General features: G+C 40.8%; 1 protein-coding gene across 1 annotated transcript in view; it reads right to left on the reverse strand.

The window, feature by feature from the left end:
- Positions 1 to 23,521, reverse strand: part of PCNXL2 (pecanex-like 2 (Drosophila)) — a 345,612-nt gene that overhangs the window by 58,407 nt on the left and 263,684 nt on the right. The window contains exons 24-25 of the mRNA XM_011997321.1: positions 18,526 to 18,584; positions 15,577 to 15,792 (exon numbers count right to left, since the gene is read on the reverse strand). Coding sequence (XP_011852711.1) covers positions 15,577 to 15,792; positions 18,526 to 18,584 — 275 coding nt within the window. The remainder of the gene's footprint in view (positions 1 to 15,576; positions 15,793 to 18,525; positions 18,585 to 23,521) is intronic.

Below are 23,521 nucleotides of genomic sequence, written 5' to 3' on the forward strand. Positions count from 1 at the left end.
GCCCGCCACCTCGCCCGGCTAGTTTTTTTGTATTTCTTAGTAGAGACGGGGTTTCACTGTGTTAGCCAGGATGATCTCGATCTCCTGACCTCGTGATCCGCCCGTCTCGGCCTCCCAAAGTGCTGGGATTACAGGCTTGAGCCACCGCGCCCGGCCAATTCTGTTTAGATTAATCCAGTCTTAAAGACAGGGAAACAGAGTGCTAATAGTATAGTTACATGACTAAGGCCACAGACAAGAACCAAAACAACGAATAGGATCAGCTTGTTGAGCCACTGAATGAGTTCAGTTCTTTATTACCTTAGTGGCAACTTCTCCCCTAGTTCCAGTTTCTAGTCCTTCAGCAACACTGGACCTGTGTGTCTTTTAAATTTTATTTTATATTTTGTACAGACAGGGTCAGCCTCTGTCACCCAGGTTGGAGTGCACAGGTGCAATCATAGCTCACTGTATCCTCAAACTCCTGGGTTAAAGTCATTCTCCCACCTCAGCCTCTGGGGTAGCTGGGACCTCAGGCAGGCACAACCACACCTACCTAATTAATTTTCTTTTTCTTTTCTTTTCTTTTTTTTCTTTTTTCTTTTTTTTTTTTACAGATGGGGTCTCACTATGTTGCCCAGGCTGGTCTCAAACACCTGGCCTCATATAATCCTCCTTGGATTACAGACATGCACCACCGTGCCTGGCTTTCAGTGTCTTTTAAATGTGATACTGGGAACCTAGAAGTGTATTGGCCCAGTATGCAATAGAGAAAAAAGACAAAAGTAGGTTTGAATAATTTATAACTTGTTTGATTTTGTGAGCCTAGCACAGATTTTACATTGTAACAATTTTACATCCCAAGGAACTTCATATTCTTTAAGATCTGCCCATACGAATAAAATTTGTTCTGTGACCTGTCTGGCAAGCTAGATTTTAAATGTTTAAATTTAAACCTTTAAATGAAACAGCACTGGTTTTTCACAGAATTTCTATTTCACAACACTATGTATTTATGTGACACTTATCAATTTAAAAAGGAATGCTTCAGAGTATCTTATCTGATGTACACATCAACCTGGCTATGCAGACATAATTTCCAGGGCGCTGATTCTCAAAAGAGACTCGTCTTGTGGAAGGGTCTGCTCTTTTGAATTTAAAATCAGTATTCTTCTTTTATCACACACTGTCTAATGAGGCTTGACAAATTACAAGCCAAGGTTTCCTGAATTTATTTATTTTCAACCTGCTCATGGGAGAAAATGAAATTAACCAAATCACTAAGTACACATTGTAACTCACACTGGGCAGTTTAGAAGCATAAGAATAAGAAACTTTGAAATAGATGATAGTTATCTCTGTGAGTGATATGATTTCCCACTACTCCTGCCCCGTTTAAAGATGTGAAAACTAATGCACCCAACTCTACTCAGAAAAGTCCCTAGAATAAATATTCTAATTAAAGAATATTTAATTCAAAGTTGTATTATTTTCTTTTTCTCCCGTGAATTTATTTTTGAGTGCTGAATGTTAAGATATGCAGACCCTGTTCACGTTCAGCAAGAAGCCCTCTTTCTTCCCAGTTTCGCTATCTAGACAAACATGACTTTGTCTCTCCTATTAACAGGTCACACAATTTGCAATGAAGAAAAATACGTGGTCAGGGATTCTGAATGGATAACTCATTATTGTATGGGCAAGTTTGGAACCAAGGGATTTGACAGATTACTCAATTTATACAGACCTAAGAACTAAGCATTTGCTAATGACCTGAATGTTGTCATAGAGCAGAGAAAATTCTAGATAACTCCAAGATTAGTGGGAAAGCTATCCCTCTGTATGGATTAGCCAGCTAAGATAAAGGTTTGGGTTGGATTTGCTTTAGATAAGATTCAGTTACACAGATATTTTTAAATGTCCCCACAGGCCAGTGATTATGGGGTGTTAGCCAAACTACGAGATGGCTGATAACATTTCACACAGACAGAAACATAAGTCCTATTTTTTGATATTTTCCAGACGTGGTGGTAATGTGTAGCTACATCCTGATAATTGTGCCTTTGGCTTTCAATGTTCATTCTACAAGAGCCATCTAGGTTTCATGACTTTAATTAAGTCTTGCAGAGTGAACATTGAAAGCAAAATTGCTAAGACAGCCAATAATTCAAACAGCTGAGCTGCTAGAAGTGACCTACAAAGGTGCTACCACAATAGCCTTTAAGAATGAATTCTGGTAAAACCAACTTTTATTTGTTTAATTTCAACAACCAAAAATACTTTCTAAAATGGTTAACCATTTTTTTTCTTTCATGTTCTCTCCTTATTTAACCCACCTTCCTCCCTCTGTTCCTTCCCTCTCAAGCACCGGAGTCTACTGTACAGGCCGTGGACTTTGGGGTCAGTCACATCTAGGTGTTCATGCTCCTCTACCACTGGTGACTGTGTGGCCGTGGGCACCTTACTTAAATTCATTCGCTCAGATTTCTCATGTCGACAGTTGGGTAATAGCACCTACTTACTTTATAGAGCTGTTATAAGGAATATTTTGATAATACAAGTAAAGAACCTAATATGGTACCTGGCATGTACTTGGTGTTCAAGAAACTTGCAACTGTCTACCTTCTCATCCAACCAATATTTACTGGGCATCCTACCATGAGCCAGTCAATGCACTGGGGAGAGTTACGTGAAAAAGCCATGAAGTGCTGCTATAAAGACACATGCACACGTATGTTTATTGCGGCACTATTCACAATAGCAAAGACTTGGAATCAACCCAAATGTCCATCAGTGACAGACTGGATTAAGAAAATGTGGCACATATACACCATGGAATACTATGCAGCCATAAAAAAGGATGAGTTTGTGTCCTTTGTAGGGACATGGATGCAGCTGGAAACCATCATTCTCAGCAAACTATCGCAAGAACAGAAAACCAAACACCGCATGTTCTCACTCATAGGTGGGAACTGAACAATGAGATCACTTGGACTTGGGAAGGGGAACATCACACACCGGGGCCTATCATGGGGAGGGGGTAGGGGGGAGGGATTGCATTGGGAGTTATACCTGATGTAAATGACGAGTTGATGGGTGCTGACGAGTTGATGGGTGCAGCACACCAACATGGCACAAGTATACATATGTAACAAACCTGCACGTTATGCACATGTACCCTAGAACTTAAAGTATAATAATAATCAATAAAAATAAATAAATAAATAAATAAATAAAAAAGAAAAAAAGCAAAAAGAAAAAAAAAGAAAAAGCCATGAAGCCCCGGCCTTTGAAGGGCTCACAGTCAAATGGAGTCTGACTTAGTTAATTTTTCATAGTCCGCAGGAATAGAAAAACCTCAATGCATAAACTTTGTAAGGATATTGAAAACAAACTGGCTTTGGTTTTCAAATTATTATTTATTATGTTATTATCAAGAAAACATTTACTGATTGCCAACCATGTGGTCACATACCTGACACTAAAGACAAGGCCCTGACCTCAGAGATTCATGATCAACACAAACACTCAAACACAAATATAACTTTCATTACAATTTTATTTTAAATAAAAGAACAAAGTAATCTCTATTATTTTTTGTTTGAACTATTAGATGAGCAAAAACTGTAAATATTTGATTGATGGAAATGTAGAAAATATATACAAATGCTGTATCACTCATCACAAGGAAATACTGAGAAATGAGTAAGTTGAGGAAATAAAGTTACACAAATAATTAAAAAGGCAAATGCCCATATAACACCATGCATTTATGGTATCATTGTTTTCTCCTGCTTTCCAAAAACTCATCTTATTAGATGACTCTTTTCTATTTCCTAAGACCTACCTCCTGTAAGACGATTTCTGGAAAACAGATCTCACCATGAGAAACATGTAGCAGCCTTACACTAATGAGGATTGTGCATGCATACCTCCATGCCTAGATCAACTTCATTTCAGTCACCTCAAAGCCTTCCATGCAGATGACCCAGCCTTAGACTACAGGATCGTCTTCATCCTCCCATGAGAGAATGCTGCTTTACTGCATGCAGTTCACGTCACTTGCTATGGGAAGCCCAGGATTCCCTGCAGTCTAATTTCCTTGCCTCTCTATAGATCACATTTTCTGATCCCAACTTAACTGTTCCACCCATCCAAATCTCAAAATCCTTTCACACATGCCTCTCACCACTTGGTCAGCACTGGAAGACATCCTTGTGTTTCTCACTGATGCTCTCAGGCCATTCTGTCATCCTAATCCCATGCTCCAACTCATTGCCATCTCCTATGGCCTCTCTGGTCATTCCCACTCCTTCCATAAAGATTGTGTCTCCGGTTCAGTCACTCTCTCCACCATGCCTCCTGCCATTACTCCTGGGGATGTAAATATCCATAGAGATGCTCTTTCCAACATCCTGGTGCCCAGTCCAATCTCTACCCCTGCAAAGATCTCATCTTCCCCTCAACCTCAGCCAGTCATTCCCAGGGTGATAACACTAGAGTTTGATTATTAAAAAATTGCTTTCCCTCTAAAGATATCAGTTTGAAACATCCCATTTTCCAGTAACCACCTCATTTTTCCAGCTCATTTCCTCTAACCTTTCAACTTCAACAATCTTTGCAGCCTTCCCAGATCCACAATTCACTGGTCCTGTTTCTTACCTCTTTCACACCCTCACTTCCCTTCATCCTCAGCTTACACTCCATGGCCAAGTATTATAATCATTGTCACAACCTTACATATTAAATACATTCTCAGCTTCATGACACTCACTTGGTTCAACCCAGTCCTGGTTAGCTCTAACTCTGCCCTTCCACGCCTACATCCACAATATTGAATGTGGCTTAGAGAAAACCACACAGTTATTAACCTTTACAGATCTCTCTTTAAAATAATGATCACTAACCTCAAGTGAGTGTTTCATGCTGCCCAGCATTTGTACTACAGGTTGAGGATTCCAAATTCAAAAATCCAAAATCTTAAATGCTCCAAAATCCAAAACCTTTTGAGCACTGACGTGATGCCACAGGTGAAAAATTCCACACCTGACCTCTTGTGATGGGAACAGTCAAAATGCGGGTGCACAGCCTACAGTTTCTTCAGTGTCCCCAAGGAGAAAAAGACCCTCTTGGCCATTTATAAAAGTCACACAGCAGAAGGCCTCCTCATCCCTAGAAGACCCACTTCTTGGTCTCTCAACTGCTTCTCATGTTTCTTCCAACCCATCAGCCTAGGTCACTTGACTGACTAAAGAAGAGCAGAAACGGATCATCAGCTCTCACTTTCCCATCTTTCTGTATCCACCTAAACAAAGGATGGTTAAATGGGATTTACGATTCAACAGATTCCATTTCTTTTGAAAACCCTTGAACTTGGTGCCCCCCTTTGGCCTTCTAACATTCATTATCTATTAATTTGACTTAGATTTAAAGCCAATGATTAATCTGTCCACTCTAGAATGTTTTCCTGACAGGCTCCCTGTTTAGGTAGATGCAAGTAATACTCCTGAACTCAAGAGCAGTAGGGGCACCACAATCCTGTTTTCTTACATTAACAAGAAAATAATTTATTTCTATTCTGGAATATATAAGCCAAAAGAATAGAATCGAAAAATGGGGCTTCCTCATTTGTATTCTTTCTTTCTTTCTCTCTTTTTTTTTGAGATGGAGTTTCGCTCTTGTTGCCCAGGCTGGAGTGCAATGGCGCGATCTCAGCTTGCTGCAACCTCCACTTCTTGGGTTCAAGTGATTCTCCTCCCTCAGCCTCCTGAGGAGCTGGGATTACAGGCGTGTGCCACCATGTCCAGCTAATTTTTGTATTTTTAGTAGAGACGGGGTTTCACCATGTTGGCCAGGCTGGTCTCGGACTCCTGACCTCAGGTGATCCACCCGCCTCAGCCTCCCAAAGTGCTGGGATTACAGGCATGAGCCACTGTGCCCATCCTATTTGTATTCTTGATATAGAATTTGTATCAATCATTCATTATGGTACCAGACAACAGAAATAGGATGTGCCATGAACCTTGATCATTCTTTTGGGCTATCTGAGATCTACGCCCCTATTCTAGGTTTGGGCAATTATGTACTGCACCAGAACTAGCTAATTGTTCACCAAAGCCTTTTACTTTTTTTCCTGGGTACTCAGCTAGATAACATTTCCTAGCCTCTTTTGTAGTCAAGTCAATTGTGGACAGTAGAATGTACAAGGAAATGATGTATCCCAGGTTTAGGCCAAACTCATAACAATCTTCCATGCAATCTCCCACTTACTGCCAGCTTGGTACTGAAGTCCAAGGTGGACTTGAAAGCAATGTGCTAGGGAATAGGCGGAGCTTCTATTTGCCTGAATCCTTGGTAGTGCAGAATGAAACCATCCCCTTCCCTAACTACCTCCACTCACTGATTGGACTCTATATGAATGTATAACAGACGTCTGTTGCATCAGCCACTGAAATTTGGGGCCTAATAGTTACAGCAACTAGCATTACTTCAATTAATCTACCCATTTTGTGACTCTCAGGGATAGGCAGTCACTACCTCCCATCAGAGAAACTGGAGAGTCAGACACTTTCTTTCCCGGGCTCCCTTCCATCTAGAGCACACACATGAAATCTTGGCTTTGTGAATCTGTTAAACCCACATCAGACATTGACTAATGAGCTGGAGACACAAAGAAGCAAGGTTATGTGGAATGCATTCTGGAAGGGAGGTGTTCATCCAGTTTCTGGGGGCAGCTGCGGTGGCAGCAGCAGTGTCCAGTATCCAGGCTCATGGTATCAATGACATGATGCCAGTGTCTGGATTCACCCACCAAGATGTGACTCCTTCACAGCTGTAGTGTGATTTTAGACTTGGCTCTTGTCCAATAGCTGCAAAGCCTGCTTTGCTAGCCTTTTCAGAAGTCTGTGCCCTTTGCAACATCTTCCAACAAATCCTTCTACTTCAGTTAGCTAGACTTGAGTTTTGTAGCTCATGACCAAGAACTCTTATTGACACAAATGCATCCCTTTCAGGGAGGGGAAGACAGGATACTTTCTTGGTCTACAGCCTTGGGGAACTTGCCTCCCCTCTGGAGTGTATTTCTCATTTTCTGAAAAGAATCAGAGTCTATCCTGTGAACATTTCATGTTTCCACTAATGGCTTCAGTAGACTTCAGGAGAGAGAACAAGCCCATCTATATTTTGACTGCCTCAGGTTGGGGTGAAGTAGATTAAATTTGACCAAAATAAAGCCAGTTATTTTGGAAAACAAGAAACTGAAAAGGAAAATGCTGAAAAGAAAACTCTAAAATGTCCAAGGAGGTAAAAGAAAACAGACCTTCCCTAGGAATACTGTACTGTATGTTGCAAAGAGACATAAAACAGAACAGCCATTTTAGGTTAACTGGATTCTTCCCACAATAAAAGCACGATTTAGGTTTTGTCAAGCGATGTGCTCTTTTAAAGTCCCTGTGTCCAACTACAATTGAACTGGGTTTAAAAAAAATGTATTGTTTAAGAGTGAGTGGTATCGGGGCAGGCGAGCTGTCATTTTTTTCTCAAGACGTTGTTATGGAGCCAAAGTGACCCTTATCGCCAGGTTATATTCCTAGTGTGGCTGGCAGGAACAAGGGATATCAATGAGCAATAGCAGAGATCCTCCTGGGCAGTCTTGTCTCACGTAATCTCTGCCTCTGTCTTGGGGATGGCTACATCTGTCAGTTCTGAGCCTCCTTCTGTATTTCATCTGATGAAGTTCAAGGAGTCTGGTATGTTGTAATATTGACAAATAATGCCTCCCTGTAATCATACCACTGTGTAAATGTGGCAGAGTCACTTTTTCTACCCCCAGAATCTGAGCTGTCCTTGGGAATGGCTTTAACCACCAGAATGTGGCAGAAATGACATGGTGCCTGTCTGGGAAGCTGGGCCGTAAGAGTACTGGAAGTGTTCAGATTTCCCCTTTCCAAACCCAAACACCACCTGGCTGTGAAGATGCCTAGTCTGGCCCCTGGGAGACTGAGCGGTCCCATGGAGGAGATCCAAGGCTCCAAGTTTGGCAGCCAGCCTTTAGACCTCCCAGCCTGGCTCATCTACCTGCTGAATGAAACTGTTCAAGTGGTCCAGGTGACAGCAACAGCAGAACCACAGGCCAACCCATGCAACAGTGGGAAATAGCACAGCATTGCTATTCTAAACCATGAAGTTTTGTGGTGGCTAGTTATGCCTCAAGATATAATTGATCTAAGATGGGACCAGAACATTTATTGTGCTAGATTAAGAAGCACTGCTTGTGTGAGGAGCTGACAGACAGAAAAAGCACTGCAAAATTCTAAAATCTCATTAACTTGCACCCTTTAAACTCAACGATTGGTTAAGTTTGCTAAAGAAGCTAAAAATGGCACAGAACTTGTGATAGAAACTACAACTCACATTCAACTAGGTTAGCTCTAAAAGATTTTCCCTTGAATTCCAGCAAAAACTGAAAACCTTTCATCAAAAAAGGAGCAGGGGTCGCTATTCTTATACTGGATAAAACAGACTTTAAACCAACAATGGTAAAACAGGACAAGGAAGGGTATTACATAATGATAAAGTGTTCAATTTAACAAGACTTAACTATCCTAAATATATATGCACCCAACATTGGAGCACCCAGATTCATAAAACAAGTACTTATAGAGTTACGAAAAGACTAAGACAGCCACACAATTACGGTGGAGGACTTGAACACCTCATCAGCAGCATTAGACAGATCATTGAGGCAGAAAACTAACAAAGAAATTCTGGGGCCGGGCACGGTGGCTCAAGCCTATAATCCCAGCACTTTGGGAGGCCGAGACGGGTGGATCACGAGGTCAGGAGATCGAGACCATCCTGGCTAACACAGTGAAACCCCGTCTCTACTAAAAAATACAAAAAAACTAGCCGGGCGTGATGGCGGATGCCTGTAGTCCCAGCTACTCGGGAGGCTGAGGCAGGAGAATGGCGTGAACCCGGGAGGCGGAGCTTGCAGTGAGCTGAGATCCGGTTACTGCACTCCAGCCTGGGCAACAAAGCAAGACTCTGTCTCAAAAAAAAAAAAAAAAAAGAAAGAAAAGAAAAGAAATTCTGGACTTAAATTTGACACTTAACCAATGGGACCTAACAGAAATCTATAGAATACTCCACCCATCAACTACAGAATATACATTCCTCTCATCTGTAAATGGAACATACTGCAAGATCAACCACATCGCATGCTCAGCCATAAAGCAAGTCTCAATAAATTTAAAAAAAAGGAAGTAATATCATCCATACTCTTGGACCACAGTGGGATAAAAACAGAAATCAATACCAAGAAGAACTCTTAAAACCACGTACTTACATGGAAATTAAACAACTTGTTCCTGAATGACTTTTGGGTAAACAACGAAATTAAGGCAAAAATGAAAAAAAAATCCTTTTAAATGAATAAAAACAGGCTGGGCATGGTGGCTTACACCTGGAATCCCAGCACTTTGGGAGGCCAAGGCAAGCAGATCACCTGAGGTCAGGAGTTCGAGACCACCCTGGCCAACATGGTGAAACCCTGTCTCTACCAAAAATATAAAAAATAGCTGAGTGTGGTGGCACACACCTGTAATCCCAGCTACTTGGGAGGCTGAGGCAGGAGAATCACTTGAACCTGGGAGGTAGATGTTGCAGTGAGCCAAGATTGTGCCACTGCACTCCAGCCTGGCCGACAGAGCGAGACTCTGTCTTATACATACATATATATGTACATACATACATACATACATACACACACACACACAATACACCAAAATCTCTGGGATGCAGCAAAAGCAGTGTTAACAGAAAAGTTCATAGTGCTAAATGCCTACCTCTAAAAGTTAGAAATATCTCAATTTAATGAAGTAACATCACACCTAAAGGAACTAGAAAAACAAGAGCAATCTAACCCGAAAGCTAGCAGAAGGAAGGAAATAACTGAAATCAGAGCAGAACTGAACAAAATTGAGACCCCAAAATCCATACAAAGATTCAACGAAATTAAAAGTTGATTTGAAAGGATAAACAAGATTGATAGACCACTAACTAGAATAACAAAGAAAAAGAGAGATGATCCAAATAAGCACAATCAAAAATGACAAAGATGACATTACAATTGATCTTAAAAGAATACAAAAGATCTTCACAGACTATTATGAATATCTCTATGCATACAGACGAGAACAACTAGATGAAATGGCTAAACTCCTGGAAACACACACTCTTCCAAGACTGAATCAGGAAGAAACTGAAATGCTAAATAGACCAATATTGATTTCTGAAATTGAATATGTAATAAAAAGCCTATAATCAAAAAAAGTCCTGGACCAGAGGGATTCACAACAGAATTCTACCAGACATAAGAAGAAGAGCTAGTACCAATTCTACTGAAAGTATTCCAAAAAACTGAGGAGGAGGGACTCCTCCCTAATGCATTCTATGAAGCTAGCATCACCCTGATGCCAAAATCTGGCAGAAATACAACAAAAAAGAAAGTGAAGGCCAATATCACTGATGAATATAGATGCAAAAATCTTTAGCAAACTACTAGTAAACCAAATCAGGCAGCACATCAGAGTTAATTCACTATCATCAAGTCTGCTTCATTCCTAGGATGCAAGGTTGGTTCAACATACACAAGTCAATATATGTGATTCATCACATAAACAGAATTTAAAACAAAAACTATATGATCATATGAATAGACATGAAAAAAAAACCTTTCCATAAAATTCAACATCCCTTCATGGTAAAGACCCCCAAGAAATGAAGGATAGAAGGAATACACCTCAAAATAATAAGACTCATCTATGACAAACAAATCGCTGGAAGCATTCCCCTTGAAACTGGAACAAGACACGGATGCCCACTCTTATCACTCCTATTCAACATAGTACTGGAAGTCCTAGCCAGAGCAGCCAGTTCAGAGAAATAAATAAAAGACATCCAAATAGAAAAAGAAGTCAAAATATCTCTCTTTACTGATCATATGATTGTATAGTCAGAGAACCCTTAAAGACTCTGCCAAAAGCCTCCTGGAATTGATAAAATAACTTCAGTAAAGTTCCAGGATACAAAATCAATGTACAAAATGTAGTAGCATTTCTACACACTAGTAACATTCAAGCTGAGAGCCAAATCAAAAACACAATCTCATTTACAATAGACACACACACAGACACACACACACACACACACACACACACACAAACACAAATACCTAAGAATACATCTAACCAAAAAGGTAAAAGATCTCTACAAGAAGAACTACAAAAACACTGCTGAAAAAAATTACGGATGACACAAACAAATGGGAAAACATTCCTTGCTCATGGATTGGAAGAATCAACATAGGAGTTGAACAATGAGAACACATGGACACAGGGAGGGGAACATCACACACCGGGGCCTGTTGTGGGGTGCAGGGCTAGGGGAGGGATAGCATTAGGAGAAATACCTAATGTAGATGACGGGTTGATGGGTGCAGCAAACCACCATGGCATGTGTATACCTATGTAACAAACCTGCGCGTTCTGCACATGTATCCCAGAACTTAAAGTATAATAAAAAAAAATGACCATACAGCTATAGACTCTATTCCCATCAAACTACCAATGTCATTTTTCCCAGAGCTAGAAAAAAACTATTCTAAAATCCATATAGAACCGAAAAAAAGCCCAAGTAGCAAAAGCAATCCTAAACAAAAGGAACAAATCCAGAGGCATCAATTACCCTACTTCAAACTATACTCTAAGCCTATAGTAACCAAAACAGCATGGTACTGGCACAAAAACAGACACATAGACCAATGGAACAGAATAGCAAACCCATAAAAAGCCACACACCTATAGCCATCTGATTTTTGACAAAGTCAACAAAAATAAGCAATGGGGAAAGGACTCCCTATTCAATAAATAGTGCCGGGATAGCTGGCTAGCCATATGCAGAAGAATGAAACTGGACCCCTATCTTTCACCATATACAAAAATTAACCCAAGATCAATTAAAGATTTAAATGTAAGACCTCAAACTATAGGAGGAAAACCTAGAAAACATTATTCTGGACCTGGGCCTTAGGAAAGAATTTATGACTAAATCTTCAAAAGCAATTGCAAAAAAAGCAAAAATTGGCAAATGAGACCCAATTAAACTAAAGAGCTTCTGCATAGCAAAAAACAAAACAAAACAAAACAAAAAAACAAAAACAAAAACAAAAACAAACTATCAATAGAATAAAAGACAACCTACAGATTGGGAGATAATATTCCCAAACTATGCGACTGACAAAGGTCTAATATCCAGAATCTATAAGGGAATTAAACAATCAAACAAGCAAAAAATAAATGACCCCATTAAAAAATGGGTAAAAGATATGAACAGATACTCCTCAAAAGAAGACATACAAGCGGCCGACTAACACACGAAAAAAAATGCTCAACATCACTAATCATCAGATAAATGAAATCAGAACCACAATGAGATACCATCTCACATTAATCAGAATAGCTATTATTTAAAAAAACAAACAAACAAACAAACAAAAAAACAGATGCTGGTGAGGCCGCAGAGAAAAGGGAACATTTATATACTGTTGATGGGAATGTAAATTAGTCTAGCCACTGTGGAAAGCAGTTTGGAGATTTCTCAAAGCACTTTAAAACAGAACTACCTTTCAACTCAGCAATCTCATTACTGGGTATATATACTCAAATAAAATAAATTGTTATACCTACCAAACAGACACATGCACTCATATGTTCACTGCTGCACTATTCACAATAGCAAAGACATGGAATCAACCTAGGTGCCCATCAACAGTAGACTGGATAAAGAAAATGGGGGTACACACACACCATGGAATACTATGTAGCCATTAAAAAAATGTTCTTTGCAGCAACGTGGATGCAGTTGGATGCCATTTTCCTAAGCAAATTAATGCAGGAATAGAAAATCAAATACCAGATGTTCTCACTTATAAATGGGAGCTAAACATTTGGTACTAATGGACATAAAGAAGGCAACAATAGACACTGGGGACTAGTAGATGTGGTAGGTAGCAAAGCGGACAAGGGTTGAAAACCTGTTGAGTACTATGAGCTGTACCTCAGTGATGGGACAAATCATACGTCATATCTCAGCATCACACAATAGATCCATGTAACAAACCTACACATGTACCCTCTGAATCTAAAATCAAAGTTGAAATTATATTTAAAAAGGAATACACTGAAAAAAAAAGAAAGAAAAGCTCTCAAAAGAGCTGAGATTCAGAAATTCAGAGAGCAGCACAGTTCTATTGTATTATTGCACTGGAGGCACTTATTTCCACCATCTCTCATGACATTTTCTGGCATCTGTGCTAAATGTAGGGGAAATATCCTTTCTGTGATTACTCTGTAGAGTTTTATCACTATTCCCCTCCTCAATAACCTTCTGCAAACTAAGCCCTCTAAATTAGATTCTTAAAATTCAGAAAAGTGCACAGAAGGCACACCTAAAACACAGAACCTACCACTCTAGAAAAAAAACATTTTGTATACATTTATTTAGGAATGTGGAAAGGCACGGATATTCACAAAACTAATGCTAGAAATTCTCATCCAAAGAACCGAGATAACTGATCATCTTTAGACAACGGTGTTCAATTGTCCTTTTGTCACAGTGAGGGTTTGAACAGGTATGAACTGGCTCCTGCTCACCTTTCTAGCATTACCTATAACCACTTCCAAACTACCTGCTGAGAACTACATCTGATGACTTGGTGCTTTCTTGTCATCACATCTGCTGCCCCTCTTTCTCCTCCACTGAGCTGACCCAGACTCCAACCTGACACCAGTGCCTCTCCTCTGGTCCCTAATGTGGCCCTAGCAGGACACTGTCATAATACTCATTTCATGGGATACTCATTTCACATGAGCTCCTTCCATACCTGTCTTCTCTGTGAGGCTCCCAGAATCTTAAGGTGGGGGCTTCACTTCTGTATTCATGGTACCTACATTAATGCATGACATGTAATCAGTGCTAAATTAATATCTCCTGAATAACTGTCAGACTGTACGTACTAGCTACTTGGCACATTCACTTGAATGCTTCCACTACCAGACCAAAAAGTCCTATTCCTCTTTCAGGCTTCCCTGTTTTAGTAAACACACCTCTGCCCATGCAGACACTCGATCTAGAAACTTGGGGGGCACACAGAGCCTCCCCTCTCACTCACCCCTAACAGCTAGCCCTTCTGATTCCACCTCCCAGTCTCTGGGCACTTCCGTGTCTCTGCCGTCATCTTCTGCTTGGGTGTCTACAATGCAGTCCTAAATGGTTTCCCTGCTTCTACTTTTGTCTTCCCCCAGTACATTCTCCACACAGCCACCAGACCAATCTCTTAAAGTGTAGAGAGGGTCAACCATTCCCTCATCCAGAGTCCCTACATAGTTCCCCATAACATAGAGAATAACATATAGTCCCTGACACTGGCGGGGAGATCTCACATTACTGGGCTTCCTGCTGCCTCATGTCAAGTTGCTGCGAGTGCTGGTCAGCCCTAGTCACTTGAGTCCTCCCAGATGCCAGGAATGCTCTGAGATGCTGCCTGACTCATGCATTTAGCAGTTATCAGTTCCTGCACTGGGGACTTTCTTCCTCCTGGTCTCCTCTCGAGGCCTTCCTTGACCATCCCATTGAACGTGGCACCTCCTCACCCTCATCCTCTGCAGTGACTTTGGGTTTCAGAACCCTATTTACTTCCTTCATAGCACTTGCTCCAAGCTATAATAAGTTTGTTTGTTTGTTTACTTGTTTACTTTAGGTGTCTCTCACTGGGGGTAAGCTTCATCAGGATAAGACTCTTTCATGTCATGTGTCCATTGCATCTCTAGTATTAGAACACTGCCTGATACAGAGGAGATGTTCAGAAAACATGCAATGAATAAAGGAATAAACAACGCAGGAGAAGGCAACAGGTACATCATTTATACCACTTTCTGCATCCTGCATAACTCCAGCTCCTGATTCGCAGGAAAACTGGGGTTATACTTTCAAGATTCAGGCAGACTCAATAACCACAAAGCAATGAGGATTCATGAAGTGCCTTCTACATGATCTCATTCAAACCACACAGTAACATTATAAGGCACTCATTCTCATTATTATTATTTTGCAGATAGAAGAGAAAAGCTCTAAGACTTTAAATGATTTGCACACAGCAGATCCCAACACCTGTGGCCCACAGAAAAAGGTCGGGCTGACTCCATTTGGAGCCCCGATATTCCCCACAACCTCCTGTGGCTTCTGAGCTTTTCCCAATGGAAAAAGCGTTGGGATATTTATTCCCAAATCAATATCCTGATGTGCTAATAAACCAATGTCCTGGTTTGCTAATCCACAAGTTTACATGCCATTCTATGTTTTATGTTTTTATTCCTTCAGATGACTGTAGTTTATTTATATCAAGGTAGTGGCGGCAAGCTCTCTTTCAGTAGGAAGACATTACGTTTTTCCTGTTTAACAGTGACTTCTTCCTAAAGTTTTGCTTGATAACTAACTCAAGCAACCAACTGTCAACAGTTTCCGCAATGAAGAAATTCTTACCTCGGAATTCCAGTCCTCGAAGTTGAAAGGTGACAAGACCATTTCCAATTTCAATCAAGTGAACAAAGGCATTGAGGTCATCTGAAGCCAAAATAAAGCAATCGCCAGAGCTGTAGTTGCCCCAACGACCAAGAACTAAGTCTCCACAGAGGGACTCCTGGAGGGTCCTTGTCAAGTGTTCATAAAAAATGGAATTGAGATTGTTGTCATCATTCCCTAAAGGTAGACAAGAAATATGATCAGTGAATGCCTACTTCTTGCTATGTACCCAGACCTAGGAAACAGTGAGCTGTCATCTGATTAAGGGCAAAATCAGACTCTTCATATACATAAAAGAGGAAAGATCTGTTCTTCCCACATTTCAGTGGATTATATGGGACCCTCCTACTTTTTTCCCTTTATATTCTCTCTGTATAATTTACAGGCAATAAGCAGCATCATTTTATATATATGTGCTATAATATATAACAAACAATCATTGCTAGTATTATCTGTTATATACAAATATATATTTTCCATATTATATAACATATAAGTTGTTATACTATATATAAATGGATACCATTTGTTCTTAAATTATATATACATTAAAAATTCAGGTTTATTGAAGAATAATTTATGTAGGGTAAAATTCATCCATTTTAGTGTACTATTCTATGAGTCTTGAAAAATGTATATAGTCATATAGCCAGCACTTAGAATAATGCATTCATCTGCTGTATATATGAGTGTGTTCTGTTTCACCTTTGAGCAGTATCCCTCCGTATGCATGTGCTACAGTTTGTTTATCCATTCATCTGCTGAAGGACACTTGGGTTGTTTCCAGTTTTGGTGATTATGGGTAAAATCACTACCAAGAGTCATGAACAGGAGTTTGTGTGAATATGAATCTCCCCGTTTCTCTTGAGTAAATGCTTAGGAGCGGGACTGCTGTTCTCCAAAGCAGCTGTAACCTTTTTGCATTTCCCCAGCAGCGATTGACAGCTCTAATTCTGCATCCTTGCCAGGACTTGGAATTGTCCATTGTTGCTTGTTTGTTTAACTTTGGCCATTTTAATTGGGTGGATAATGACATCCAAGGAAGGGTGAAGGAGGAAGCAGCAAAGGAGATGGAATGATGGAATACCTTGCTTCCCAGTGGAAAGCCAGGGGTGCGTGTTGAGTGGGGGTGAAATTAGGAGTGCGTAGTGCATTTCCTATATCCTCCCTGCTGAGCCCTGACTCTTTTCCCTCCTCTCAAGGGATCTCTCAAGATGAGGGATATAAGATTTTTTAAAGAGCAGATTGGATAACATGGGAAGTCTTCCTGGTCTGTCGTCCTGTGGGTGGAGTAAGCATCGGGAGAAGCCTAGGAAAAATGTTCACATTCATGACTTTTATTTTAGGAGTAGCTTTTCTTTAGGAGAGGAAATTATGGCTCTGGAAAGCCATAGGCATAGTTGTCCCAAAGAGGAAATGCCTAAAGCAAAACTCAACACTCCTTTCTGGATTGTCTATTTGAGTGGAGATGGAGATTCGGGGAGGACAGGGATGAAGACTGCAGATCTAACCGGAGCATCTCTGCTTTGTATCCAAGGGAACCGGGGCACAATCAGGGTGTGGAAGGCAGGGAGTGGTACAAGGAGGTGAATATGCCCCAAGTGTGCTTATACGAGGAAGATCACCAATCCGCCTCTAAGAAATCTACAGAATAACACTATCAAATTGTGAATATCTTTGCTGGCCACTCATGACAGTTGAAAGCTGAATCAATAACCTAATTATGATTAATGGAAAGAAACTGTTCTGTGGGCTGAGTCATGCCATGTAGTCTAATAAAGTATCAGTATGCTTAATCTTCTATGCAGATGAAGCCTCCTTGACCTGCACTATATTCATTTTCTCTGATGAAGCAGCATGCATTCTGTGACACTAATTAAAGATTACTTTCAGTCTCTGGCACTTTGAAAGGAAAGGCCTGAATGAGAGAATTAGCCTTTGCTTAATTGTTCAAACTGTTCAATGTTTAAATAAAACAAAACAATTAAAATCACTAAAAGTAGAGATTCAACTCAGGGCATCTTCTTAGAACACATTGACCACACATCTGCATAATTAGATTAAAATGAGACAGCAATTATGATTCACTAACAGCACAATGTGCTTGAGAAACTGTCCCTCTGCCTCATATCAATAGGCTTGTAACATCACAGTCCCACAGCTGCACCTCAGAGATATCAGTACCTCTCCTCCCTCATTGTACTGACATGAAGTTCAACAAAAAATAAGCCTCTCTCTCCAGGTATCTCAAATTTCAAATTCTGATTTCGAATTAATCATGTATATGCAATTCAAATACAGATAATGAGCATGATACAATTGTTCCTAGGCAGATTTGAGGGCACAAAGAAGGGAGTGAGGAGGATAAAAATAGAGAACAGTTAAAATTTGCATTCTAATATGAGGAAGGAAGAAACAGAATGGTTAAAAAAGGAGATTGATTATGGAAAGAAAAAAGTAAAATAATCTTCTAGCAGGTAAATCCTTCCATAGCTTAATGCTGACCAAAGTTTTTGAAAGCTTCTAGATCCTGGATCGTGGAATGGTTTGCCTTCAAGGACATTATCATGCTGATGTTTTTCCAAAGAACTTTTTTTTCCTAAAAGACGAATCTCAAGGTTTATAGTCTGTGTTTGAGGTTTACTACACACAAACTAAAATGTCTTGATTAACAGAGTTATCCAATACTGAGCAAGGTCCTAATCAATTCTAAACAGTGGAGCAATACACTGTCAGACCAAATCAGGATGCCTGATCAGTCTACCTACACAGTTTCATTCCACAGTCAGCATATTAACTAAGATGTGCATTGTCTCCACAATGAGTACAGAGTAAGTATTTAATTCTTCCTTTTGAAAATCCATCCATACAGCAATAAATAGTTTAAAAAGAGAGAAGAGATCTTCTTACCTGGATCTCTTTCAATTTGGACTGCCAGTCTTGTGTTGGAATTATCCACACGCCTTGTACTAGAAGAGGCCACAAAAGGGTAGAAGGTCATGATCAGATCCCCCCAAGCGGAAGAGTTGGTTTACAGAACCAGCTGCATGAGTGGAAAATGCAAATGCGATAGAGCTCACAGGTTAAGACGATTGCTGTAGTTTTACCACACTGCAGGAAGAGAGGAGTCTCATGACAAGAAAGAGAAGGAACAGTACAAGAAACACATGGAGGGGAGAGATGAGTAGCTCTCCGATTTGGAGAGAATGGCCTTGTGTCTTAATCAATTTGGAGCCCCAGATCTGCAAAATCAAAGCAAGTATTTAGGCCGAACATGGTGGCTCATGCCTGTAATCCCAACACTTTGGGAGGCTGAGGCAGGCAGATCATTTGAAGTCAGGAGCTTGGTACCAGCCTGGCAAACAGTGCAAAACCCCACCTCTACTAAAAATACAAAAAAGATTAGCCAGGTGTGGTGGTACACTCCTATAATCTCAGCTAGTTGGGAGGCCGAGGGAGGAGAATCGCTTGAACCCAGGAGGCCAAGGTCGCAGTGAGCCGAGATTGTACCACTGCGCTCCAGCCTGGATGACAGAGTGAGAATCTGCCTTAAAAAAAAAAAAAAGCAAGTGTTTAACCTGCCAATACAACCCCACCCTCTTTCAGAACCTGAGAACAGTGTCCAAATAGGTAACTTTCTCTTTAAATTGATTTCAGGAAATGGTGGTGAGTAGTCAACATCTCCACCACCTGCCTTCAAGAGCTGGGTATACTCTTATAGACCTTTCTTAGGTTGAACCATGAGAATGAAAGCTCTCAGATCATCTGCAGCCATGGTAACAAGTGGCCACTAGAACCAGCTTTGAACCTATTCCATCATGGAAACACTCCTCAGTGCACAGCTTTTGTAAGGCAGCCAGTCCATGACAATCCTGGCTTCTGAGTTAGCTGACTCACTGCAGACTTCTGAGGGGCAACTGATGAACAACAGGCTTTTCAAGTAACCTCCTATACAGATGCTGTCAACCCGCGTATGCCTCCAAAACCTCACTAGTCCTTGAACTCCACACATCCCCAAAACCCTTTGTAAGTGCACCGATCTGCTCTGCTTGGAGAGGCTATGCCAGCCTACCTTTGTCCTTTTATTTCCAATACTGAGTGGTGGTCTTTAAAGAATGAAACATGAAATTGACATCAAGCCTATGAAATTGATGGCAGTCAACTGTTTATTATCACCTGCAAAATGGCAATTTCATATGGTTAAATCTGATATATTAGCCATTAAGAAAGGACTTCCACAAATACATCAGTATCACACATAAGGTTTACTTGAAGATCTGGGCATAATGAAGGTCCCACTGACAATTGTAGAAAGCCTGGTCTTGAACACATCCGGCTCCTACTTTTTCTTTTTCTTTTCTTTTTTGAGACAGAGCCTCGCTGTGTCGCCAGGCTTGAGTGCAGTGGTGCAATCTCGGCTCGCTGCAACCTCCGCCTCCTGGGTTCAAGCGATTCTCCTGCCTCAGCCTCCCGAGCAGCTGGGATTACAGACACGTGCCACACATCCAGCTAATTTTTGTATTTTTAGTAGAGGTGGGGTTTTACCATGTTGGCCAGGATGGTCTCGGTCCGCCTTGGCCTCCCAAAGTGCTGGGATAACAGTTGTGAGCCACCGCGCCTGGCCAGTTCCTGCCTTTTCTGTCACTCTGCTCTTTGCTTTCTTTGTTCCAACCCTGTTGGTTTTCCTTTTCCACCCCTTCAACATGCCCAGACCTCTTGGTCCTGTTGCTCTTTCCTCTCCATTAGCCTTTGCAAATGTTCCCTCTATTTAGGGATCCCTTTCCATTCCCACTCATTTTTCCTCATTGATTCCTCTTATCCTTCAAGTCTCAGCTCAAGTATCACCTCAGGGAAGCTGCCTTGACTCCTGTGCTGCGTGAGATTCCTTTGTCGTGTTCTCTTTCACGCATTGTACCTGTACCTCTCTTTTGGAGCACCTGTCAAGGCTAACGTCAATCATAACGATGACAGCTAACATTTATGTAGCACTTGCTTGTATCATGTGCCTGTTCTAAGCACTTTATATGTATTAGCTTATTATTGCCTCAAAACTACCCTCTGAGGTAGTTTTATGCCCATTCTCACAGCGGATGAGGCAGAGGCACAGAGAAATTAAGTAGAGTGTTCAAGGTCACAGATCTAACAGGTGGTACAGCCAGAATATGACCTAGGGAGGCTGGCTCAGGAGCCTTTACTTTACACCACATCATACATCTCTTTGTGTAATTATCTGATTATATCTGACTCTTACATCAGTCCCTAAGTACCATGAGAGTAAGTTTGTTGCTCACAACTGGCACATAGTAGTCACTCAATAAATATTTGCAGAATAAATTATTGAATGGTCAAAAATAAGGCTACTTCTGAAGTTTTTGTCCCTATAATATTTGCTAAGAAGAAAGACTAGCTGCCAGTCAACGCTGCATATGTGGCTTATGTTTAAACATGATCATTGACATACTCTGTATAATTTAACAAATGACAAGCACTTGTCAGAAATGGTGCTTAAGAAGAAACCTAAGAATGCAGCCTTCTTTTCTGAACTTGTCTTTTGGGAATCAAAACAGATAAAAAGATATTTGGTTGGAACTATAATTTGAATAAATGAAAAGGCTTGTCTTCAGGAAAAAAAAAGTATTCTTTCTTTTCCTGTATGTCTTAGACATTTGAGAACCATCTAGGCAAGATCCTGTTGCGTTCTGTGATGCTACGGACGGGCTGGAAAGAAGAAACACCGTGTTACATTTCAGAAAGGCTGTGAACCCCAGCATGCTGTTCTATCACAGCTTCAGTTTTCCTCACAAATACTCCCACAGCAGCTTTGAAAAATAAAAGATCTCAGGGTAGCAGAAAATAGAGCAAACAACAAAATTCTTTCTAATGAAGGCTGAAATCCCATGTCTGCATAGTTAGTCCCTAAATGGAATTTTAATTTCACCTTAAGACCTACCACAAATGGAATTTTCAAGCAGTAGAATAAACAATTTTTAAAGGAGGATTAAGACACAAGAAAGTCATTTGCTAAACTCCTTAGGGAACTAAAACATCTTCTAAAACTATGTTCACTGGAAAGCTATCTTTTCAGAAGCCTGTAGAACACAGTCTAAATTCTGACGAGCAATAACTAAGCTAAGCTGCCTGTGCACCCCTAGGACCTCTGGCTCTCCACATATTCTCTAAGAGGGTGGACTGTCAGCTACGCTGGGTAATTTGAGTTTTCTCCAGTGCTTTCCTCCTGTAAATTTGGTGCTTACCCCTCAAAGGTGCTAATTAGCTCAGTAATTGGATTTCTGCCTTAACTGTCCAATCAAATGAACATCAGCTCTGTAGCTCAAAGAGGAAACAGGGCTTATAGCTCACTTCCCAATCTCAGTGGGAACATGCAATCCTGGTACACATTAGGCATGTGTCTGCATGCATGCTCTTCCTAGCATTTGCCTGACAAAGTCACTGTGCATTGCTGGGCAATGGTGTCCTGAGCACTACAGAACAAGAGTGGTGTAACAGGACTCTCCAGAGAAGTTGACTTACTGAGAAACACCCCTCTTTTATGTTAATATAAAATGCAGAGAGCAGAGCTGTCTTCCCTTCGAACTTGGCCTTCCCACCCCCTGGTCAGTCTCTCTAGGTCAAGTACCTTCTGTCTCAGTTTCATCTGAGCAACCTAAGTAATTTAAAAGTAATTTTCTTTATTGACAATGCTTCAAATTCCCCTTTGCCAGTACACACAGTCTATGGTAAAAGTTGTCTCATTTTTTTGGTGAGGAAATGTTGCTGGCCGGAGTGAGAAGTTTGGTGGGGGTCTGTTCATATAGCAAATCCAAGAGGGAGCTAAAAATAGACTGTGATTCTATTCATAGGCAGGGCAACCTTAAAGAAATCTGGACAATGAGAAGGCAGCCAGAGTTTAAATACAGGGGCACTGTTTCCTTTAAAATTGATTATATGCACAAGGTACACCTGGGTTTGTTTTTCCACCTTTCATTGCTGCTGCCACTAACAATCGTATTAGCTCTTGCAAAGTCAGTGGCACTCTGCTGTCGCCATGCAACATCAGAATGATTTGGCATGAGACATTTCCTGAGGACATACTGCCGTACACCCGTCAGGGTGGGCACTGCCTGGGGCCAGGCCCTTCAGGTGACCTCCAGTCTTACTAGGCCTGAGTTTTGACTTTTCATACATTTGCCCTACAAGACCACAAAGCATAGCTCAGTTTGGCTGTTTCTTTTTTCAAGTTTGGCAAATGATCTTGAATAAAAATGGCTATGAGCGTTGGGTGCTTTCCTTCTACTGGATTTTGATCTGAATTTTCAGTATTTTGAAGATTTTGAGCAACCAACAACTTTGAGTTTTAAGAAAGTTTTGTTGGTTCTTTTCTTTCTATTTCTTTTTTGTTGTTGTTTTGTTTTTGTTTGTTTTTTGAGACAGTCTTACTCTGTCGCCCAGGCTGGAGTGCAGTGGCACAATCTTGGCTCACTGCAACCTCTGCCTCCTGGGTTCAAGTGATTCCCCTGCCTCAGCCTCCCGAGTAGCTGGGATCACAGGCATGCACCACCACTCCCACCTAATTTCTGTATTTTTAGTAGGGACGGAGTTTCACCGTGTTGGCCAGGCTGGTCTCGAACTCCTGACCTCAGGTGATCCACCCACCTCGGCCTCCCAAAGTGCTGGGATTATAGTCATGAGCCACTGTGCCTGGCCTTTTTCTTCATATTTTACCCAGTTTTCTTTAGTTGCCCTCACTAGGGACAATTGGTTGTAAATACCCAGCATGTCATTACTAGAAATTGAACTACTATTATAGTTTGTAAGAATTATGAAAGCTCCTTTTTAATTGTCTAATATATAATCAGTGTTTCTTCATATTCCATGGGCACCTGAAAAGGTTTTTCTTCTTTTTCTA

Source organism: Mandrillus leucophaeus, unplaced genomic scaffold (genome assembly GCF_000951045.1).
Source record: "Mandrillus leucophaeus isolate KB7577 unplaced genomic scaffold, Mleu.le_1.0 Scaffold537, whole genome shotgun sequence".
NCBI classification, from domain to species: Eukaryota; Metazoa; Chordata; class Mammalia; order Primates; family Cercopithecidae; genus Mandrillus; species Mandrillus leucophaeus.